Source organism: Pelecanus crispus, chromosome 4 (genome assembly GCF_030463565.1).
Source record: "Pelecanus crispus isolate bPelCri1 chromosome 4, bPelCri1.pri, whole genome shotgun sequence".
Taxonomy (NCBI): domain Eukaryota; kingdom Metazoa; phylum Chordata; class Aves; order Pelecaniformes; family Pelecanidae; genus Pelecanus; species Pelecanus crispus.
The window spans coordinates 3,609,977-3,632,439 of NC_134646.1; the positions used below are offsets into that span (position 1 = coordinate 3,609,977).

At 43.3% G+C, this 22,463-nt stretch overlaps 1 protein-coding gene across 3 annotated transcripts in view; it reads right to left on the minus strand.

Annotated features, from left to right (window-relative positions):
• Positions 1-12,459: 12,459 nt before the first annotated feature.
• LARP7 (La ribonucleoprotein 7, transcriptional regulator) overlaps positions 12,460-22,463 on the minus strand; it is a 29,129-nt gene continuing 19,125 nt past the window's right edge. For 2 of the 3 annotated variants that reach the window (XM_075708914.1, XM_075708915.1), the window contains 3 exons: positions 20,422-20,581; positions 17,890-17,981; positions 12,460-12,873 (listed from right to left, as the gene is read on the minus strand). In XM_075708914.1, the coding sequence (XP_075565029.1) occupies positions 12,793-12,873; positions 17,890-17,981; positions 20,422-20,581 (333 nt within the window). In that variant the 3' untranslated portion in view covers positions 12,460-12,792. Of the gene's footprint in view, positions 12,874-17,889; positions 17,982-19,985; positions 20,164-20,421; positions 20,582-22,463 lie in introns of those variants that run through there. The other variant, XR_012830998.1, reaches the window with a different exon arrangement.

Consider the following 22,463-nt stretch of genomic DNA (forward strand, 5'->3'; position numbering starts at 1 on the left):
TTTAACATCTGCTGTTAGCCAAATCTTCACCTGATTTGTTTTAAGACAATTGTATGGAGCCACACCAGCTCATTCCAGCTCACCGAGTCCATGCTGCACCTTTTTTTATCTAGCGGTCGTAGCGGAGCCTCTGGGAGACTTCAGACTGTACCAGCGGGCAGCTGACATGCCGAGTCCACCACGCGTTGTCTCCTTTTGTTAGGGAACAGCTGAAACGCGGTGTAAGTGTAGCTTTCAGTCTAGAAATTTTGAAGAATGACAATTGTATTTACTCATAAGCGGGAGAGGATGTGGTATTTATAGGAATTGTGGGTTTCTCCCCCCGCCCCCCGGCCCCATTACGTTTTGATGCCCATGATAAGTGCCAGGAAACAACCCCTAGCAATTCCCACACTGCTTGTATTGATGTCAAAAAGCCTCTGCCTGATATTGCCAGTTCTTCCTCTCCAGTGGCTTTGAGTCTCAGTGACAGATGAATACAAAACAGATGGGATGGTGGCAGAACCTCACCAGAGAGACCCGACGGCCCTCAAGCTGCCCATGGTATCGCACAGATTAGTGTCACGTAACGCTGGGCTTTGTATTTTCATATTGCAAGCCACACAGCGTTAGTCTTTCGCCTTGTCCTGTCCTAATGTCAGGATCCTCGTTTTGATTTTGATGTTACGCAGAAAATATACTTCAGAAGCTGCACCTATATTTCTGTGTGTTGTGGTTTAGCCCCAGCCAGCAACTCAGCACCACGCAGCCGCTCGCTCACTGCCCCTACCCCGGTGGGATGGGGGAGAGAATCGGAGGAGTAAGAGTGAGAAACACTCCTGGGTTGAGATAAGAACAGTTTAATAATTGAAATAAAGTAAAATGGTAATGATAATAGTAACAGTATAATAATGATAATAATAATAATGATATACGAAGCAAGTGATGCCCAATGCAATTGCTCACCACCCGCCGACTGATACCCACAGTCCCCGAGCAGCGATCGCAGCCCCCCGGCCAACCCCCCCAGTTTCTATACTGCCCATGACGCCGTATGGTATGGAATGGCCCTTGGGGCAGTTGGGATCAACTCTTCTGGCTGTGCCCCCTCCCAGCTTCTTGTGCCCCGGCAGAGCATGGGAAGCTGAAAAGTTCTTGACTGGCATAAGCAGTACTGAGCAACAACTAAAACCATCAGCGTGTTATCAGCATTCTTCTCATCCTAAATCCAAACCACAGCACTGTGCCTGCTACTAGGCAGAAAATTAACTCTATCCCAGCCGAAACCAGGACACTGTGTCTCTATCAGCTTTCTGTGGTAAGCTTCAAAATCGCAAAAGAGACTTCTCCGCTGCCTGAAAAGGCTTTTTGCATCGCTGCATTAAAAATCAGACCAAAAAAGGCAAATTTTAACCAAAACAAGTATTTGGTTTCGCTAGATTTTTGTCACACGTGCTTCTTCGATTGCTATTATCTCACATATTATTATTTAATAGGCATATTGCTTTGGAAATACCTGTTTGGATTTGGCCATAGCAACGCATTGGACATTTCCGTTCAGTCCGAGAGATCCCTGCAAGCTATTCCGTGAGCATCTACAGCAGAGCGCTGTCACTGAAAATTAATGCCTTTACTTTCTGACAAAATTACTCCTTGCCTTTTCCACAGCAGACACGGGACATTTCCACGCGATACTGCAGTCCCACAACCGAGTAAGCTTGCTGAGGCCAAGAACACGATTCAGCTTCTCCGTGACCTGCGGCCACACGTGCAGCCCCCTGCAGAAGGGTCCATCCTGCCCGGTGCGAGGGACCGGCAGCAGCTCCCAGCACCTTGCAGCTGCGAATCCCAGGTCGCCTCTCTCTCCTTAAGGATGTTCACACCTCTTTTGCAGGCTAGAGCTGGAAGAATATCAGAAACAACAGGGAGGCACAGCACCACGAGGAATACATTCGCTGGGTATTAGCTACTGGGATTTTTTGGTGGTATCACTATTCTATATGTGTAATTCTTATTTTTTTTTTTGCATCGCCACGCGTCGCCCTCTCTAGCTACGTGGTGTCGCAGTGCTGCTTGGAGTCGTCACCCTCATCTTCAGGTGCTCCTTCACGGACGAGCTCTCCCTTGGCGCTGGGATGCTGCCAAGGCCAGGAAAGCCTGTCCCAGCACTCCCCCGGGAGTCATGCCTTCCCAACGCTTCTCCAAGGAGATCACGACGAGGGAGGAAGGGATTGCGCTGCTTCTGCCGGGGGAAAGACGAGCCTGTCGCACCAGCTCGCCCCGCTCCATCACGTCTGGCTCAGAAAACACCTTGGTATGCTAAGAGAGGTGAATGCCAAAAAACTGGAAAGCTCCTTTCACTTGGGAAGCTGAGATGTTCGGCCAAACCGTGGTGTCGGCCAAGTCATCCAAGGGTCTGGCAGAGCAGCCTCTCTCGGGAGGTTTCTGGTACGCCCAGCTTTAGGCACAATGCAAACCCCATGAGAACAAGCTCCCCTGCGGTATGTCGTCACTTCTAATTCCCATCATGGCTACAAACAGACAGTGCCGAGACACAGGGAAAAAGATGGGTTTAAAATTAACCCTTCGAACCTGGGTTGGGACCTCCTGGTAGCGTCCCCGGAACAGCTTCCACTTTCCCATCCGCAGCCAGCCGGCAGCTCCGATCCCCTCGTCCTTCCTGCTTCTGCCACTGCCAGGTTCAACCCGTACGTGCTGCTGCCTGTGGCATTTGGGTCTCCACCTGTACACAACAGAAGCACCAGTGTTTGCTTTCCTACCTCTTGCACTGAGATAGCAACAGCCATTATATGTAGAAAATGTTTCAAGCCCGGTACTCAGACTTTTCATTGTAAATGCTCTGCTTCTCAGTTTGATTTTTGACATGGCTTGTTTGACTTCAACTCCATTCGGCCACAGGCAGCATAGCAGCAGTACCCCTTTTCCCAAGCCTGTTTCATGCCTTTTCCAAAGAGGCAAAGCAGCGGATGAGACAGCCTCCACGATCTGGAAAAGCGGCGATTGCCCATAGCAGAACAACCGGCGCGCGACGGTTTGATTACTGTCTGCCCACACAGCAGGACACACTGTCTGCCATCCAGCAGCCTTCACGTTGGGCTAGCGGAGAGAAATAACATTTTCCCAGATGGGCAAGCTGTCTTTTTCCAGCGCGGGATGCCAGTCTAACACTGCAGAAAACACCACCCTTCCTCTCAGCCTCGCCTACTGGCAGCTTTCAGGAATACCTCCCTTTCCCCACAAAAATTGCCACCTCACTTCTAAAGGCCAGGTTATTGTCTCCATATTCAACATGACCATGCTCACCATTAGCCAGGACAGCCATACCTTGCTGTTGTGAAAGCTCCAGCCATTCCTTTCCGATACAAACTCCTCAGGAAGTTCTGTAAGAAAGGACTCCCTCTTCTGCTCAACCAGCTACCAGTTGCTTTAATGTATTTGAACATTCCTTAAAATCGTTGCTTTCACACAGCAAAGAGGTGCGTATACACAATTTAGGACAAAATAAATGCAGACTACCTGACCAACAGAGGAAGAAAGCAGGAGTTAAAAAGCATGAGCCACATTGTCAGGTTTCCCTAAAGGAAAAAGTCCAACCTAGCCGCAAGCGACGTGTCCCCAGCCGTAGTAAAATACTTGGACAACAAATGGGACTTAAAATACAGCACAGGAGTTGTAATCAGGGCATCTGAAACAGGGGATGGTGCCAAACTCAGGCTTAAAAACTGCAAAATGACTCTGTGTCTCTCTCCCCGCTGGCAGCTGCAGATGACCCATTCTGCCGCTGCAGCTGTATCTATATATAGTTGCACAGAGAGAGAGATATATATAGCTGTAGATTTATATAAAGAGATATAGCCCAAACCCAATTAGGCTGCACAGCTGCGTGTTTCGACACCCAAATAACTTTAAATATTTTGCCCCCGATTCAAATTGTATTATTCCGGTTTATTTTCCATCAGCATACGAGTGTGGCAAACGGACCTGGCAGGGAGCAGTCGTGTTTCAGACACGCTTGTGGTAAGAAGGGAAAGGAGTTCACCTTGAATCCTGGCATCCAGGAAACCAGTGACAAATGGAGAAGGAGCAGGCATAAAAGAAGGACAGGAAAGGAAAAAGAAGATTATGTGAATCAATAGGAAAAGGGACATTATTTCCCTCTTGCTTAAAGTTTTCAAGTGACTTACTGTGGTTTTTTCCACAGTTGTGATTTTTGGTGTAAGAACAGTTCCGGTGTAAATGCAGACGGTGGGTGTCCGGCCACGGGCAGGGCAGGGAGCGGGATCAGGGCACAGACCAGAGCTGCCAGCTTGAGACCCTCGCCGCCATCTCGAAGAAGCTTAGCAAAAAACATAAAAACACTGAGTAAATCTGTTCATCTCAGTCATCTGGCTCTTCTACGACCAAAATAAACCGCCATCAAGTGGAAAATCCGGGAGATGTGGTTGTTGGATACTCTCTCCATGGCTCTAAGTGCAGAGTTTAGTCTACCTTTTCACATCCGACACGAGAGGTGAATCCAACACAGACCAGAAAACACCTCAGAGCTATTGCTGGGAGAAGATGGGCAAAAATTATGTGACGATGAATTGTGGTGGCATAAATCATAAGCTTTGCAGCGGATGCTTCAGTGCAAGTCAAAAAATTTCAGCGGATTCAAAGTTCAGCTTTCAGTTTTGAGTGTTAAATATTGGGGGGGGAAGGAGATTTATAATATCAAAGCAGCATTGTGTGAAAGAGATTAATTATGCCTGAAACTTTAGCCAGATTAATGGACAGCTGTTTCTGTATCTGCCATAGCGTAAGACACTAGAAGCAAGAAAGTCTACAGCTACAACACAGAAAATAACAAAGAAAAATGTAACATAAAAGCAGGCAGACGGAACTGGCTTCTGCCTTTTCCTTAACTTTAAGCTAACTTTTGGAGCCGTACTCAAACGTGGGTCCCATTTACACCCTGCACTGACAAGGAACAGAGGCGAAAGGATGCGCCCCTCGTTCGTGCCGATTCAATCACGTCGGTTTTACGGCAGTGGGTGCCCCCGACGCGAGCGCGCAGCGTGGCTGAGCTCACCTCTGCCCACCTCCACGCGTAAGAACTTGTCTGCCCTGAAAAAATGCCACATTTTCTTGAGGCTACGCCAGGTAAAAAGCCACCGTGAAGACAGACTTCAGCTTATAATCGGTGAGAGAAAATTCCCACCCTGTAAGTTACCTTGCAATAAGATTGAATTTCTTTTTATAGAAGAATAACTGATACATATGACTTGCCATAAAGGAGGAAATTCTGGGCTTTTGGTTTTAGACTAAGGCTCTTTTTGCGGAGCGTGAAGTTCAGATTAGACAGCATAGCCTGTTTCTAAACCAAGGTTTCATTAGTCTGACTAAACTGCGCCAACAGGTCAAGTACACTTTGCATTTGTGCACGTGGAAGAGGTCTTCTACGCCAAACCTTGCAAGAAGTTATCTACTGAGGCACCAGATATGATGGGCAAGATCTGAGGGAGCAGCTGGATTCTCGAAATATTCACCAAACAAATACTACACAAAACACCAGGTAACAAAAAGCCACTTTTCATTAACAAAACCACATTTCAGTGTGTAGCAGGTAAGGGAAAGGAAAGCAAACAGAAATACCAGCCATGGTGAGGAAAAAAAACAAAGCGAACCAAAGGAGAAAACTGCGTAAAGCACAAAGGCAAAAAGGTATTCAGCTACATCCACTCCATACAATATTCAGAGGGGTGGGAGAACTGGAACACGCTCCCTCCGCAGAGACAAGGAGTCAGGGAGCTTCCTACTTTTACGTTAATTATGCTCTTTTGCTTTTGGCAACAGGGAAGAAGGCGTGTAACCTGCATCCTGCGTATCACGACGTACGCTCCCACCACCAGTTAGCAGAGATCTCTGTGTCCATGAAACTTTGGCGTTTATCTAGTCTGTTATTGACTATGAAGGGGAATTCAGTGCCAAAAAATCCAAATTTCTCCGTGGATAGCTCTGCTATTTGAGGCAGGGGGGGTATTCAACCTAGGTGCAAGTAGTTTTAGCTACCCTTGGAGAAGTATTTTCCCAGGTTGATGAAAATATCTCCTGAATGTACTAGAAAAGCACATTTCTGGTCCATCACAGGCAGCAGATGAGAGCCAGGGTTCACAGCTGGTGCCTGGGCACCCTGCATCCCAACACCTGGCCACCTTGCAGGCTCCCTGCGTACCTGGGAACATAGCAGGCTCCCCCCCCCCCCCCCCCCCCCCCAAAAAATTACATATATAGCTTCACCTATGTGATCAGCCGGTGCGTAACGCATAGCAAAACACACTGGATGCAAAAGTGCCCTAAGCTTTGCGTCGTGCCCGCAGTGCAGGACGGCGTGTAGCAGCTTTGCCCTCTGCTGGCAAGAGCATCTGTGGGGTCCCCGGGAGACCCCGCAGCCTGACCCCAGGCAGGCAGGAACCCCCTGCACTATGGGCACCCCCCGGGGTGGGCACCCCCCTTCCCCGGGGCTGCCACCCCTGTCCCTGGCCTTCCCCAGGCCAGCAGAGCAAGGATTAGATACAGCAAGAGACTTGGCGAGGCGTCAGCGAGCAGGTAGTGAACCCTCACTGGGAACGGCCATGCCTAAAAGTCTAGAAAAAGCCTACAATAAAAACCTCTACATTTGACAGAGCCGTGACGCCTGCCCCCTGCTCTGCTCCAGCCTTGCAAAAAGTGAGAGAGAAATGGGGTAGGTTAAAAAACCATAAATAAAATCGCACCATACTGGAAGGCTTTTCCCATCAGACTCATCGCACTCTTCGCTTAATTCCAGGTCCTTTCTTTTTGCACAAATCACGAGGATTGAACACTGTAATTAGAGATTTGGAAACGGCATTACCGGCAACCAGCTACCACCGAGGGGTGCGCAGGGCCAGGGTGCTGCGACACAGGTTGGGAACAGAAAGCCCGCTGCAGAAACGCAGCAGCCCTTCTGCCCGGGCGGCCATCGGTCGCTTTCAAGTGCCAGGGCTGGTTTGCCCTTTCCCTTTCCCCTTCTCCCACTTCTTTTCACCCTCGGGTGTTTGTTTGGTTCCACTCAAAATGCCATCAGGCAATAAAACCGCAGCAGCGATGAGCGAGCGGTTATCTAGCTCAAAACGAGTCACCTTGGCAACGGCAAGCAAAGCTCTCCCATGGTGTCCCGCCTTCGTTTTCTCCTGTTTTTGCAGGGATCGGTGTGACTCGGACCGCAGCCACGCATGCTAAGTACGCCGTCAACACCGGTTCCAGCGAACGGAGGCATGAATAGGAGAGCTGGCCCGGCTCTGCTTGTAAATGAACAAAAACCTGCGGGTTGCCCGGTACCCCGGAGAATTGCCTGGCCTCTCGGCACTGGCAGCTCCCGAGTTCAAAGGATTCGCCTACCGCCGTAACAGCCACTGCTCGCTTTGAAGGCAAGTCCAAAGCTGGGGCTTTACAGTTCTCCGTCACTTCTAGCGCTGTTAAAGAGCGACCCTTTGAAGATACAGATGCAATTAAAAGATCTGCACGCCTGCTTTGATAACACCTTCACTCAGTACCTGAACGTCCAACGATTTCGGACACGGCGACTTTCTGCAGAGCCCAAGCACCACGCTCCGCAGCGAGCGCTCGCTTGCGGCACTTCTGGTTAACGCCTGGCAGCGTACGCCCGGCGCGGGTATTTCAGCCAGGCACTTAGGGTGTGCTTACACACAATGTCTTCCTCAGCAACGAAGTCACCTTAAAATTTCCCACCGTTACTTGTCCAGATCCTCGGAGTCGCGTACTTTACGGCAGGCTCCCGCGGACTGCTGCGCAGCAGGGCCTGCGGGCTCAGGGGCAGGCACGAGCGGCCCCCGATGAGAGACGGGACAAACTCCTAGGCCAAAGAGACAGACGGATAATCACATCTTCACAACACAACAAAAAGCAGTTAAAAAGATTTATTTTTGTTTTTCCCTTTGTAAAATTAATCAAGTGTATTCTCCCAGCCATTTCTCTAACAGCCTGACAGAACGCCTACTAGCATATTTCTAAAGGTAAAAAACCAAAATACGACAGCTATGCACCTGCATTTAAAATAAATGCCCTTCGATATTTGTAGGACCAAACTTCTAACCTGCTACAAGAGAAGGAAACGCATTCGAAATATAATGCTTTAATACCATTGGTACAAATATTGGTAGTTCACAGCCAAAAGACCCCAGGTAAGCAAGCCACATTGGGCACGCAGCAAGCGGATTTAATGCTAGGAAGAACATTCCACTTTTGTTAGGGAGCAACTTCCTTCACAGCATCCACAGAAGCTGAATCGCTCGTAGGTAAGATAACCGTATTACTTCCCCATTCAGGCGCATTTCGAAGTCACCCAAGCATACCTTATCTAATTATTTTTTACAGTGTTATGCAGCATTAGTCCCATGATTTAATCCTGTCTGAGATCATTAGACACTATGGTACCGTTAAGTAAGCAATTACGACACTGACCTGTGTTCTAGGGGACCTGGGCAGGCAAGTGCCTTTGTCATCTATCTGAGGGTAATTTTCTAATTTGATTTAGAGCCTCTCTAGAAAAAAGATAATTTACTTACCTGCTAGCTTTCAAGGACTGCCTTAAAGTCTGATTTAAACTAGGATACACAGTACATCTTAGGGGGAAAAAAAAAAATACAGAACGCCCGTATTAGCTGTGTAAGATAAAACAGTTAGAACAAGCAATATTAAATCAGACTCAGTCAGATGGTAAGAAAGTGAAAGAAAAAGAGTTAAGAAAGAGAAGGGCACAGTCTTTGGGAATACAGCATGCCAATAGAGGAGGCAAATAAAGGTGCAGGAAGTTCTCTCACTGCAGACACCCATGCCCCGGACCAGAGCACTTTGGCATCTCACGACAACTCCAGTCTCCTGTGGGAACTGTCATTCAGTGCAAATCCACTACAGAATTGGGTTTTTTTAAACCCCCCCCCCCCCCCCCCGGACTTTTTGCTTGCTCCAGGTGACAGCAAGATTAAGGACAGTCAAACGAGAAACCTACAAATTAACACAAGGTGCAAAATCAAAGGTAAAGAAGCTTTGCTATGCTGCAGGGACAGGGAGAAAGGGCAACAGGGTACGAGCATCATGCCAAGTGGGATACTGCACTGACTGCGACCGCTGGCTACCGAAAACCCGCAGGGCCACTAATCGTGGAGTATCAGGCTGCTGCTTTTGAGCATGGGCATTTTAGGGAAACCACGTTCTTCCTTCCAGTGCTTTTACTGCACTAACGCAGCTTGCGGGAGGCAGAGGGTCACAAACCGGGAGGACGCGTACCTGAAGACGGGGGTAGCGCAAGCGAGCGTCCCTTCGAGGCGTGCAGTGGCCCTGCTGCTCTCTTTCTGCACACCATTGAGGTCCTCCGCTTGCTCATTAAAAAAGCCTCTTTGTTGCCATCACACCGACCACTGCACGCCTCCGTTCCCATCCTCCTCCCCTTCCTCATGTCAAGGAAGGAAGCGTCGAGGAGAAATCAAAGAAGCCTTCAGGGGCAGGGGCAAGATCATGGATGGCAAGATCTACAGTCAGCAAACATTACTGCTACTCTTTCTTTTTTTTCCTTTAAACAGAGATCTCTCTCTAACTGAAAACCCAAATTACGAATGTTCTGCTGGCACCAAAGGCCTCACATAGGTCAGAGTCCGGCTGCTGCCAAGCAGAGCCTGCCACTAGTGGAAAAGAGGTAAAAATATGAGCGCTAAAAATAATTTCAGATTCAGCCCTGTGCTGGGTCACAAAGAACAGAATCAATGCTGGTTTTTGCTCCAGGCAGATTTATGTGTAATGATGTTCTTTCAAAACACTCAGCCAAGGGAGACAGAAAAATCAGCAAAAACGAATGAGCAGTTCAAGGTTATGAATTCCTATAGTTTTACCGTTATCATCCTGAATTTTTAAATAAAATGTTGTATTTCTTGGAGGGGGTGGGGGAAATCACTGTTAGAAGTTCCTAGGAGTGGATGAACGTAGAGGAAAAAACAGTAGAGCAGAACATTTAATTATAAGCAACAAACTGAACCACTGCAGGTAAACGTGCCAGACTTCACATTTGGCACCCTCCATTGACAAGGTCAAATATGAAGTACCTTTAGGGACCCAACTCTTGGGACGGTAAAACTCAACAGATGGACTCCTCCTCTTAGCATATGTTGATGGGGAGGGATAACGGCAGCAGATATTAACCATCGTGCATACTTAAAGATAAAAAAAAATACATCAACCGTTCTGGCATATTTAAAAATCCAAGCTTCTTTTGCAAAAGCATATAGACCATACTCTCCATACATGACTTGTGAAATTAAGTGGCAAAAATTCTATTATCGGCTTCTTCAGGAAGAATTTAAGCACCACCCTTCCCTGCTGAAGCAGATTTGTGCACTAGTTTGAAAAAGGAGAAAAAGAAAATTCATGTTTAATTGCAAATACTTAACCTACATAAATATGGGAAGGAACAGAAGGGTGACTTCTCTTGCTATGTGTTCAAGTCAGGAATTTATTAATAAAAGAGCAAGACTCCAAAACTTACGCTTTTGCAATTCTGCTCCACTCTCCATAAAAGTTTGAATCATTTTGATCTGAATTATTATCATGACTTTTTGACTTAAATGAATTTCAGCAGAAAAATCCAAGCAAAACGTTTTACCCAGAGTAGGCTGTTGGGTGTTTTTTTCCCCCCTTCATATCACAGAAATGAGTTGGGGTGGGGGGGGGAAATTCCTGTCTCTCAGACAGGATGCCTAGAAGACATTCATTGATCAATTCTTTTCATAGCCAGGTATCTCAGTTCTCTCTACTACATCACCCACCTCGTGTAACAGAGGAGTGGAAGATTAGATAATACTAAAAAAAGAAATCCTGCAAGTGGACTAAACCTCTGAATACTGCCACAGTCGACACAGGAGCGCCTGGCATACAGGTTAGTTCCTAGCCTTTCCTCCGCAGTCCCCTGGGAGGAATTGTCCTTACGCAATTTCCAAGAACAATTAGCAAGCTCATCCCCACCGCCCCAAAAAATTTGTCTCTTATCTTGCACTCCCCCGCCCCCCTCTATTTCTGCTATCTTTAGTTATGATCACTGCTATACCCTCTCCACTGATTTGGGGTAATGCTCTCCATTCACTCGCTCACTCACTGCCCGAGGAGAGGGATGCTGGTGGCTCAGATGCTAATCGGAGGCTTGGGGGAGGGAAGGATGGACAAGTACGCTGCTGGTACCCGAGCCTGCCGCCTGCACAAATCAATAGTTCCCACTGCCGCTGCGTTAGGCTACATGACAAGGAACAGCACATAAGTGGTGCTCCATAAACGTTTCTCTTACTTGCATTGCTGCTTCTCTACGCTATTCTTATCTTGGATAGTTTGATTAGTTAAGTTTGGTAGGTTAGTAGTTTGATAAGTTAATATGCTTTAGTATAATCTCTTGCAAACTATTTTTTCCCTTTTTTTTTTTTTTGTTTCCCCCTCCCTTTGCCTCCTGTTCTCCCCGACTGCAAAGCCACTGTGGGTATTACACCCACACTGCTTTGAAGAAATCAGCAGAAATAATGCAGACTCTTTCCTTAGATAGCAAAAATATACCAATGTCTCACCAAACTTTTTTATTATCATATGTATCATTAAAATACCCACACTGCTCCAGTAATTTGATAGCAGAGAATTTAAAAATATGAACCTATCTTACCAGCAAAATCCATAGCCGCAAAAACGCCTAGGGTGTCATTGACACAGTTTCCTTCAAGAGAACGCTGATGGTATTTTAGGAATGTACTTCTAGCTTCAAAATAACTTGCTCATCCTTCTATTTATAAGCAAGTTTCACACTTTTATAAACCAATGTGTCAGTGTCTTATTTGCCCTGTAATAAAACTCACTAAAACAGTCTCAGAAATTAACATGTGAATTTATCTTTACATTAATGAAGAGCTTTAACAGTAGACTTAGTCATACATATGTTCAACCTTTTATGTCATTCCAATGTTATGTTTAGGGTTTTTTGGTTTTTAAATATTGCCAGTCTACAATGAAATACTTTAAAGCGCATTAAGATCACAATCTCAACTTGTGAACTACATGACTTTAACACTTATCTGTAGTGAGAATTACTTCTGGAGCTAGAGTTACCAGATATAACAAACAAAGGTTTCTTATTTCTTCCCCCGAAGATTCTTCTAAAAGAAAAAGTCTCAATTCAGTTTAGTGTGCACTTCATGCAAGTAAATTTTCTTCCAGATTTCTCAATGACAGATTTTCTGACAGTCCTAGCCCCTTTAAAATACGTGGAAGGTTATTCTACTGTATTTTTGAACAGTCTGATGGACTAAACAGAGGCCTTAAAGAGGTTTATTTAGCATTAACCAGTTTTGTAATTTATAGTGTCATAAAGCAGACTGAAGAATTAGAGATGCACAACTGAAAATTTCTCAAGCATTTTATTTCACAACCTAGTGTATAAAACTTCAACATACAAAAAAACCCCAACCCATCAGAAGTGAACCAAAGCAAGATGTCTTAATACATTTTTTCCAGAAAGCTTTACCTAAAGGCTCAGAAGCAGTAAACATTCAGCCTATTTAAAAATGGGATTCAGAACAATCTTCACACTTGCAGTCTGCAGAATTATGAATCCAGTGGACCAGTTTTTGATGCCTTCTTAAAAACTGTTTAGTTGCTATAAGCAGTGGTGTTTGTGGGGTTTGTTTTCAGTCTATTTTTTTTTTTTTTAAATACCTAGTTCATTTTCAAGATCACAATCAGTCTTGGTTAGTTATCTTCAGTGAAGCGAATATGTTTACTTGTTTGTTGAGTCTTTTCAAGTCTCATTCTTTCAGCTTTAGCAATCAACTGCAAACAGGAAAAATATTGTAGAACAGATTAGAGGAAAATGACATTGTTATGATTTTCTCACAATCACGAACGCATTACTCACTGATTTACCAAACTTTGAAGAAAAAGCTGATCTTTGAACAGCTGAGCTAACCTGTACATCTGACAAAAAAAGAAGTTAAAGCAGCCCTGATAAAATTTATTTCAGTATCGCCTCAGAACCATCAAAGATAGCAAGGTATCTCTTCAATCTCTGACAGTGCAGCATCTTTCATTCTATCCCTTCTTCCTCCCAACATGAGTGAAGAGAACAAAATTACAAGTTCAAAAATCCCAAAACACAGCCTCATACAGTAAGTTAAAAAAACCCTACCCTTTTACTGGATTCATGCTGTTACTGATGTAAGAAAAACAAGGTCAGACTATCAAAAAAAAAAAAAAAAAATCCTGAGGAATGTTGTGTCATTTTCTACACTCAGTAAAGAAACAGAACCACTGAAATCCAGATGGGAGCCATCCTTCAGGCTGGGAAAACAGCAAAATACATATCACAACCCTGCTGAGAATTAACCTCAAGAAATAACGGTGCGGTTTGGAGGAACATTGATGCTAGGAATCCCCAGCTCAAAACCCTGTCTGACCAGGGATTTGTTTGTTTCCAGTTGTGTTTTAGGGAGATTGCCTAAATGACTGGGGTACCTGGTTAGCTGCTCCCACTACAGGAGGTATGAGAAATGCTCTTATGGAACATAACAAACCTGCTAATTTTCAACTTGTGTACTGTGTTTTCAGGCAGAAAACAAAACACTGAGAACAACGTTAAAAGCATGCTTGTTTTTAAAACATCCATACTAGCGCATTCACAGATTTCACCACAGCACTGCAACAAAGTCATACTAGAACCCAAAAGCAAGGGGACAAGCTTTGTTACTGTGATGCCCCATCAAGATTCCTTAACCATAAGCAAGATCTCATGAGGTAACTGCTACATGAATAGGATAAAAAAAAAACCCCACGAAACAAAATGCAAGGCACAAGACAGGCTACCTAATCTGAATAATAAAAATTTAGTGAGAAAGCAGGAAACTCCTGTGAGTCCAGGCACATCTGTAACACACCAGCATAAATCCGCATTAACTTATCTGATGGAGACTACAAAAACATATTAGCTGGCGCTGAGGTCAAGGGGCACTTGCTCCCCTGGCAATCTGTAAAGAGTTTGCTAGATTTGAAAAGTTTCTCATATAAATCAAATTATTTACTATTTATCCATATGACTGTGGTCACAGCTACGTCCTGCAGACACTGCATCCCGTACACAGCATGGAAGTGCAAGGTGTGGTGCTGCAGTGACTATGGCAGCCAGGACTTACACAATTACGCTCTACACTGATGTCGCACAGATGCGTTGTTTGCTGTGCTGCAGTATAATTACACGACCATAGTTTTAGTGGTACATCCCCCTGTGTCCCCCAGTATTTAACCTGATTGCAATCTTTAACATGCTCTCAACAGCATCAGACCATAACTGCTGGCAGATTACTTTCTCAACTGTTCTCCAGAAATAAAATTGATCTGAAGTTGTAACCGAGAGTTACTTTTACTCTCTGGTATCTGAAGAATGGATTAAACAAGTTAAGCTCTAAAAAGAAGCAAGGAGTACAGCGGCTCACTCATTCAACATGTGGGATGGAGAATCACAAACACTGGAAGGAAAGCTTTAAGATGTGAACTGCCCAGCTCATACCAGCACCTCAGAGCTGGAGAATTTGCAAGAGGCCTCAGGGACTCCCATTTTCAGCTAATCAATCCAGCATCAGCACCTGTTTCTAAGCGCATCACTATTTATATCTCCAAACAGGTACCCTTCCATAGTTACCAAGTTCAGAAAAACAGGGAAAGGGGCTTATCTGTGCTCTGGAGCAGGACCGCTCCCCACCAGTGCACAGGCAGGGAACTGGTCAGTCTTGCGAGGACACAGCCCCCGAGCCCCAGGCATAATCAGAGGAGAACAGTGTGGGCTGTGCCCAGGCATTCCCACTATCCTCCTTTCCCATATATTCTGCAAATTATTCCGCCCTTCGCAAATACCCAGTCCTCACTTGCTCCCCGAATGCCTTTCACTTCTACCACCACTCCCACCCTCCCTTCTAAGTAAGGGGGTGTACAAGGTGTAAGTAGGCTCGGCAGCACCTCCTCCCAGAAAACGAGTACCCAAATGCCGCGCTCCAGGCACTCATGCCTTCGCTTGATGAACAGAAGACTTTAATCAGCCTAGAGAGTTTAAGGCTACAGGCTGATGAATTGCTTTAAGTCTGCCTAAACTGGCACTGCCCTAAAGAAACAGTTCTGGCAACAAGGTTTTAAATCTGTATCACTAAATCACTAAGGTTGTTTTATCATGCGGTTGAACAACAGGCTGAAAAGAACATGGATTTGGAAGGGGCAGCAGAGGGGAGCGCAGAGGTGACAAGGAACGGCCAGCCCTGGGGGAAAAGCCTGACACTGAACGCCTTTTTAACTCCAAAGGACTGCGAGGCGTTAGTCACAAGTTCTGGAGAACCTTGGGATATCTAGTCTCTTTTGGACATTTAGTTTATTATAAGAACTATACCAGAGAAAGCAAAATCTCTTATCACTTTTTTTTTTTTTTTGGGGGGGGGGGGGGGGAGGGGGATTACCCCAGAAACCCTCTGCTGAAGCAATCATTAACCTCCATCCTGGCATGCCACAGGACCCACTGCAGCCAAGTCGAGAAAGCCTATATTTTTTTAGAATACATAGATAAGAGGAATCCCAAACTGGCTAAAGTTACACTCAAAAGCATCTCCGTGCTCTGTTACTCTGTACTGCCTGTAATGTGATGCAGTCCATGCAATATCTATGTTCATTATTACTATACTCACACTGACATCGCTGCAGCTATATAGCTTATATGAATTTAACTTTTAAGCCTACATTTAAACACTACTTGAAAGCAAGTATAAGATGTTGTCTTTATTATAAAACAGCTAATAGGCACATGCTCATCTTCAAAGAGCGATCTTGTAAGGGATTTTAAAACCTTGAACGGAAGAGATCTTTGCAAGAAAGATACACTAATGGCATATTCAGCTGTACATGTTTAATTATGAATCATTGCGCTATTTTTTTCCTTCCTTTTATTGCGACCTTCAAAAGAAGTCAACTTGTGAGTACCAGAAGGAAGAAATTTCAACTAAAAGATTAAAATAATATTAATGAACAGAGAAAGAAACTGTTTTTCTTATTATCAGTCTGTGTTTCTGGAATTCAGACTGCCAAAAAGTAACGAAGGGGTTAAGAATTACTGACTACAGCGAGGCATTCTTTTCTTGATGTTTTGCTTAACAGTGTTAGCATTTAAATAGTATTCACTAAGCTTTGAAGTTAACACCTCCCAGCCTTGCAAGGTGATGGGTAAGGGGGAGGAGCAGGCGTTTGCATCCTTGCTGCTGCTATTGTTAGGCAGAACTCAGACAGTTTATATTTGCAAGCCTAGATGAGGTACATTACTGGCCAATTTACACCAGTTTGGTCAACAAATACCAATCTTCAAAAGATGAAGAACAGAAACTTGAGAGCGAGAGCAGGGCACCTACAGTCCAAATTAGAAGTCAAAATGTGCCACTGGCATCTTTTGTTTAAAAAAGTAAAAGTACGTTTTAAAAGAAATTGAAAAAAAAAAACCCCAAAACTGGCAGCACTCGGTAAAAGTCTCTAAAGCTGTACAGTTTTCAAATTCCCTTACTGCTTATATACCGTTTTCACATTCCCTTACTGCTTATATTGAAGAATAATGGCTAGAGCCAGTGCCACTTTTAGGCTTTTAAGAAAATTCAATCAGCCATTTGGGGAAATTCTTTATGCGCACCTTTGTTTAAAAGAACTAGATTCATTTGTCTACGGGATCTCTGAAAGAACATTTAGACAAACAAGGTAGTACATGCAAAATATGCCTTGTACAAGACAAGATTTTGACCTGTACAACTGCTGCTCCTTTAGGGCAATGTAATATTTCCTTTTAATTATATACGGAAGAACTAGGAAGTTTTTGGTATTGTGTGCATCACTGGAGCAGCTAGGAAACAAAAAGTCTCCAAAGCCACCAGAAAATAAACTAAGGTCAGATGATTTTGAAGTTTTGCAAGCGACAGCATAAAGATTCAGGTTAAAGCCAGCTCAGAAACCTTATCTGCAATGTGTGTGAAGTAAACCTAGCAATAAAATGTCTGTGAAATACTCTTTGGCTCCTCTCTTGTCAGGTAAAGGATCTGACTGGCTTAATCAAGAACTCTTCGTGCCTGGAAGGATCTTCTGGGGCAGGAGTGGAGACTGCAGCCTGCAAGTTCATTGCAACACTCCCTCTACACCGTGGCCTGACAGGCACACCAAGGTCAAGGCTGCAAGGGAATTTCACTGGATGTGAGGCAGTTTTGGTCTGGGAGCTGCTCAGCTGTGGATGCTCGCAGCAGCACGCAGATTTGTCTGGATCAGAACACAGACACGCTGGCGCGAAGACTCGCGACTGAACTAGGAACACACTGGCGTTCACCATCGCACAGAACTGTACACTAAAATAATTGTGTAAATGGTGAGAAAACAGAGATTCGTTCTGAAGAAAACCATTTCCTTTATCATAGTAGAGAATTAAAACTAAAGCACTGGACTTTATCGCACTAGAGCAAATCAAGACTACTTAACTTTTTAACGAGCTCATCCAGACAGGGTTTTAAAGGAAATCCAGCTTACAAATTTACTTCATGCCTTTAGTCATGGACTTAACTTTCTCCAATTGCCTCCATAAAGACAAGCCTTGCATTTGGCAATTGGACCAGGAGAGCCACACATTCTCTATTTTGTGGCTATAAGACCCTGCTCCAAAGTCAGCAGAAAATGATTTAACTGGACTAAACACAGAGCCAAAGGTTAAAGTATCAAAAAATGTAGACCTACACAGAAACAGTCATATTTTCAACCATGGCTATACAGGAAAATCATGTACTTGCAAATTACCTTCTCAGTACCCCGCTTCTTTTCTCGAGGCTGGTTAAGCTTAGCTTGTCTGTCCACTAAAATCTTCTGCCAGTAGCGTTGTTCATGATCACCTTGAAAAACAAATTAACATTACAGTACATGAATAAAAGCATTCAATACAAATGGACGCAGTGTTTTCACCCGTGATGAGAAGGAATCTTTTCTAACTAGGTAAACACATATGAAAATACCTGTTAGGGAAACCCAGCAAGTATTTCCCCACCAGTCTTGAATTTCGTGGTCAGAGAAGTTACACAGCATTGCAACATCTGACCAACACAGACAGAGGTGAACAAAGAAACGAAAAACTCTGTCCAAAAAAGCTTAAAGCTGACACTGAGGTCTATGCTTTGTATGAGCTGGGCAGGACCTGAATCAAGGTCCTCTGCAGCATTTTATTAACTTTAGGACTGGATCGCCAAGGTTTCTAACTAAGTTTTCCTGAGCAAGGAGTTTTACAAACTTAACAAGAACTGAGGCAGTATGCAACCAACACTCTCTACATGTAATTAGCAGAAGGAGCTCAGTTTTAGCTAAAGTTTCACCATAGCACTGAGGCCCTTTGATTTACTGACATACTCAACCTCTGATTAATTTTAAACAACTGTCAAACAGAAAAAAATAATTATTTTAAGAATGACAGATTATTTTGTTTCATCCATTGTTAGAAACAAACTTTGGGGACTTCATGGGCAGTTAGGAATATTTGAACACAGGGGGCAATATACGAGGGAACAATTTTGCAGCTTTTTTCAGCATCTGTTTTGCAGTAAGAAGCAGTTTGCCACTGTTTCCTCTGGTTTGTGCTGTAACTCTCATGATGGGAGTTTTGTGATGTAATGTTGTACAGCCTCATGGGAAATCTTCAGTTACAGGGAAGTTTCCAAGTGATCTTGGAAAAGATTTCCCCAGAAGTTATCGAATTAGTAATTCTGAGAACCAATTTTGCATACGTTTTAACAGCATTATTCATACAGTCCATCACAATAACGTCCAAACATTACAATGGACATTTAGTATCTTGTCAGATGAAAAACTGAAGACATTTCATTAAAGTCGTGCTGAAGACATTTCATTAAAGTCGTCCTAAAAAGTAAACTATTACTGGGAAAGCTTTAGTCCCCACAGTAGGCAGCATTAAAGATTCTTTCCTTATTCTTATTCTCTCTCACCTTATACCACCAAGAAAAGCTGAAATCCTTACTGTCAGTCACTTCTGTGTTCTTCAGAAGCCTTTCCATTCTCATTTCAATGAACCAGTTTGAAAAAAAAAAAAACCCTTAAGACTATGAATGGAATGCTCCCACAATGTACTACTTACTCCTAATCTACTACTACACTCTTTTACGTAAGGACACAAAACCAGAGACAAATACACACAGAGCACAGAGCTGTAAAATGCCATATTTCAAGTTGTTTCTGCATCTCTGGAACACAGAACACTCTGGAGGCAAATCTATCTCCAAATGACATTAGCAGCATTCAGTGAGTCTCAAACTTTAATTAACTTTAATATTATCATGAAGGTTAACGCTTCCAGTATAGCTCTTCCTTCTACAATCCTTAATTGACACTTATGGGGGTTTACATCCCTGCATGCATGGAACTGGGCCCTACGTGAGGATCTGTGCAGGAGTGTGGTAAAATATTTAAATACACAGATGAGAGAAAACTCATGTGGATTCTTTTACCTGTTTTTTTGCGCATTTAGGATTTTTAGTGCATGTCTAGAAGTTGAAAGTTTTACAAATACAGTAACAAAGTTTGAGAGACTTCTCCCCTCCCTCTTTCTACCCCTCACTTCCATGAAGAGGTTTCTCTGCACTTGGAAGGCTAGTCCAATCGAATACGAGATACGAATTTAGAAACAGCAGAGTAAAAAAATAACAGCAGAGTGAAAAATAACAGCAGGAAAAAAAAATAACATACAGTAGGATGAAGTTCCAAAGTAAGGCAGTAAAAATTTTAGCGTAAATAAAATTAAAAAAAAGGCATTACTCTGGCATAAGTTACTCAACTTCCTGAAAAAAGAAAGATTAATTAGAAGGCAAGTGCTAAAACCACTGTAAGTGTACCCAAGCTGTTAGATCCTCATCATGTTATTTCACACATAAGTTCAGTATTTTCAATCAAGATTCAAGAACATCTTCATTTAAAATTCTTTTGCACCATGAGGAGGTTATATTCATAAAGCTGAAATGTGAATTAAGTTCTGTAGTCCATTGCTGCTAAAGGTCACGTAAATAAGTCTATCTAAAAAGAACAGAATTAAATAGATAAAGGCAAGCAAAATCACTATTTTTCTCTGAATAGTGGCATAAACCCCCTTACTGTTTTACCAATTTCAATATAATAGCAAAATGAGAAGACTCACAGAAAAAAAACCCGCAGTCTTTTCCCCGACCAAGATACCTAAATATATCCATAAAGCTACCACACGATACAATGCTTTTTTTCACAGCACTTAAGTCTTATCCTGTACTACCATTAAAAAAAAAAAAGAAGTCTTACCAGTGAGAACTTCGAATTTCCAGTTGTTTTTGATCTGTATTTCTTTGTATGATTTCACGACAATCTGTGCATCCTCAGGAGTTTTAAAACGGACATGACATTCTGTGTCTCCCTCCAGCATGTCAACGTAAGCAACATCAGCCAGCACTGCCAAAGCATCCTATCGAAGCATGTGAGAGAACACAGACCATAAACCAGATTGTAAAAAAAGAATATAAAAAGGGGGACTTTTTGACCATTCAGTTTGTAGGCTGCTGACATTTTCAAAAAGGTCACAAAGTAGAAGGCAATAACTGAACTTTTTCATTCAATCAATGAACCTCTTGTCCCATAGTTTTGAATTAATGTATTTTCCCAAGAAGGTTATAACTGAATTCTGATTTATGAGCCTACCACACCTATATCTCTCACACTCCCCCCTCCAAGAAAAATTTAAAGCAGTAATCCCTGAAGATGTTGTTATTTTTGCATAAGAATAATTTTACTAATGGAGCATCAGTAATTTTCCATTTATTTCAATACTGTATCCGTACGGACTTTTTTTAAAAAAGAACAATTATTTGTGTACTATAACACTGATATACGTCGGTCCAACAGAAAAATACCTAACTTTATTCTATGCATGAAATATATAAGAGCAAGCTCATTCATGGCAGATCATTTGAGAAATTACTCAAACCAACCCTTCCTGTCTTTATGAAATGACCTCTGTCTGAAAATTGTCACTAAGGGCTGAAGGAAGAAGAGTCACACATGCTCTTTCAGATGAAGTACTTCACTTGTAATACCTGCTGTTAGGGAAATTAAGAAAGACCACACATTCCTAGTTAATTTTGTTCACAGCAGGCAGTTCAAGTAAGATGTTTCTATTCAAGAATTACAAACTGCCTTTAACCCTCCACTACCAAGGACAGCCTTAAAACAGAACTTCAGTGCCAATACTGTTGTGATTATTTGAGAGCCAACCAAAGCCATTTTCCACTCTTAATTTCTGTATCCCAAAGTCATGCTTACACGGAAAACTACAGCGACCCGCAGAGTTTACTGGAGTTGGCAAACATTATGATCTCTGAGAAGCGCCTTTCTAGCAAAATATGGAAGTACTGAAGTAAAAAAATGTAAACATCAAAATAGTATCAAAACTACTCTGCAAAGACCTTTCTGGTGTGTGGAAGTAATTAAGCCTGCCACACAAGCAGCAATACGGATCACCTCTGGAAGTTTATTATGGGGAAAAAAAACCTAGATGCATTGCTTTGTGGCAGTGTTTGCAGTAGCTATGACAGTCCAGGAACACAAGAAAAGTGAGGTTTTGTCAAAGCGTTACACCTTTCATAAAAGCTTTCATAAAAGCAGTAAGTATGGCCAGAAAAATCCAGTAAGTGTCGAGTACTGCTTGCAGCTTCCACTGCTGACCCAAAAAAGATCTGGTACACCCTAAAGATTACTGGTTCTTCCAACTACGGTTCTATTCTGCAATTATGTCTCCCCAAGAACCTTGCCTTATTTGTTTGCTAACATTTTGTGAAATATTTTGCCTACCTACTCATTGTGGGAACCAAAGACATATGATTAATAATGGCAAAGGCCACCCATTTTGTCCCCCTTTACTTTCATAAAGCGCTAGTTTTCCCTGAAAATGCTTCTGTAAAACTAAACCCAAAGAGTAACTGGAAATACCCGGAAGTACCAAACTAAGTTTGTTTTCAGCAGGGGCCCTCAAACATTACAGTGACAACTACTGCATTCTCTCGGCGTCTCCAGCCCTCAGACGACTACCTACAAATATACCTAGGCAGATAAGACTGATTAAATTGAAACCCTATCATCAGTTTGCTTTCAGCGAGAGACATGTCTCATCTTGCTTAGATTGATGCACCCACTAAACTTCACACTTGCAAGCAGCCAGTGACTTCAAATGGACTACTCTGTTATAAATATAAGTAGTTTGATAAGTCATCTCAGAATTCGCATTTAGAACTATTCTCTCCTTGTCCTAAGTGGTCTGAATATTAATTCCAACATGAGTTAAAGTTGTTCAA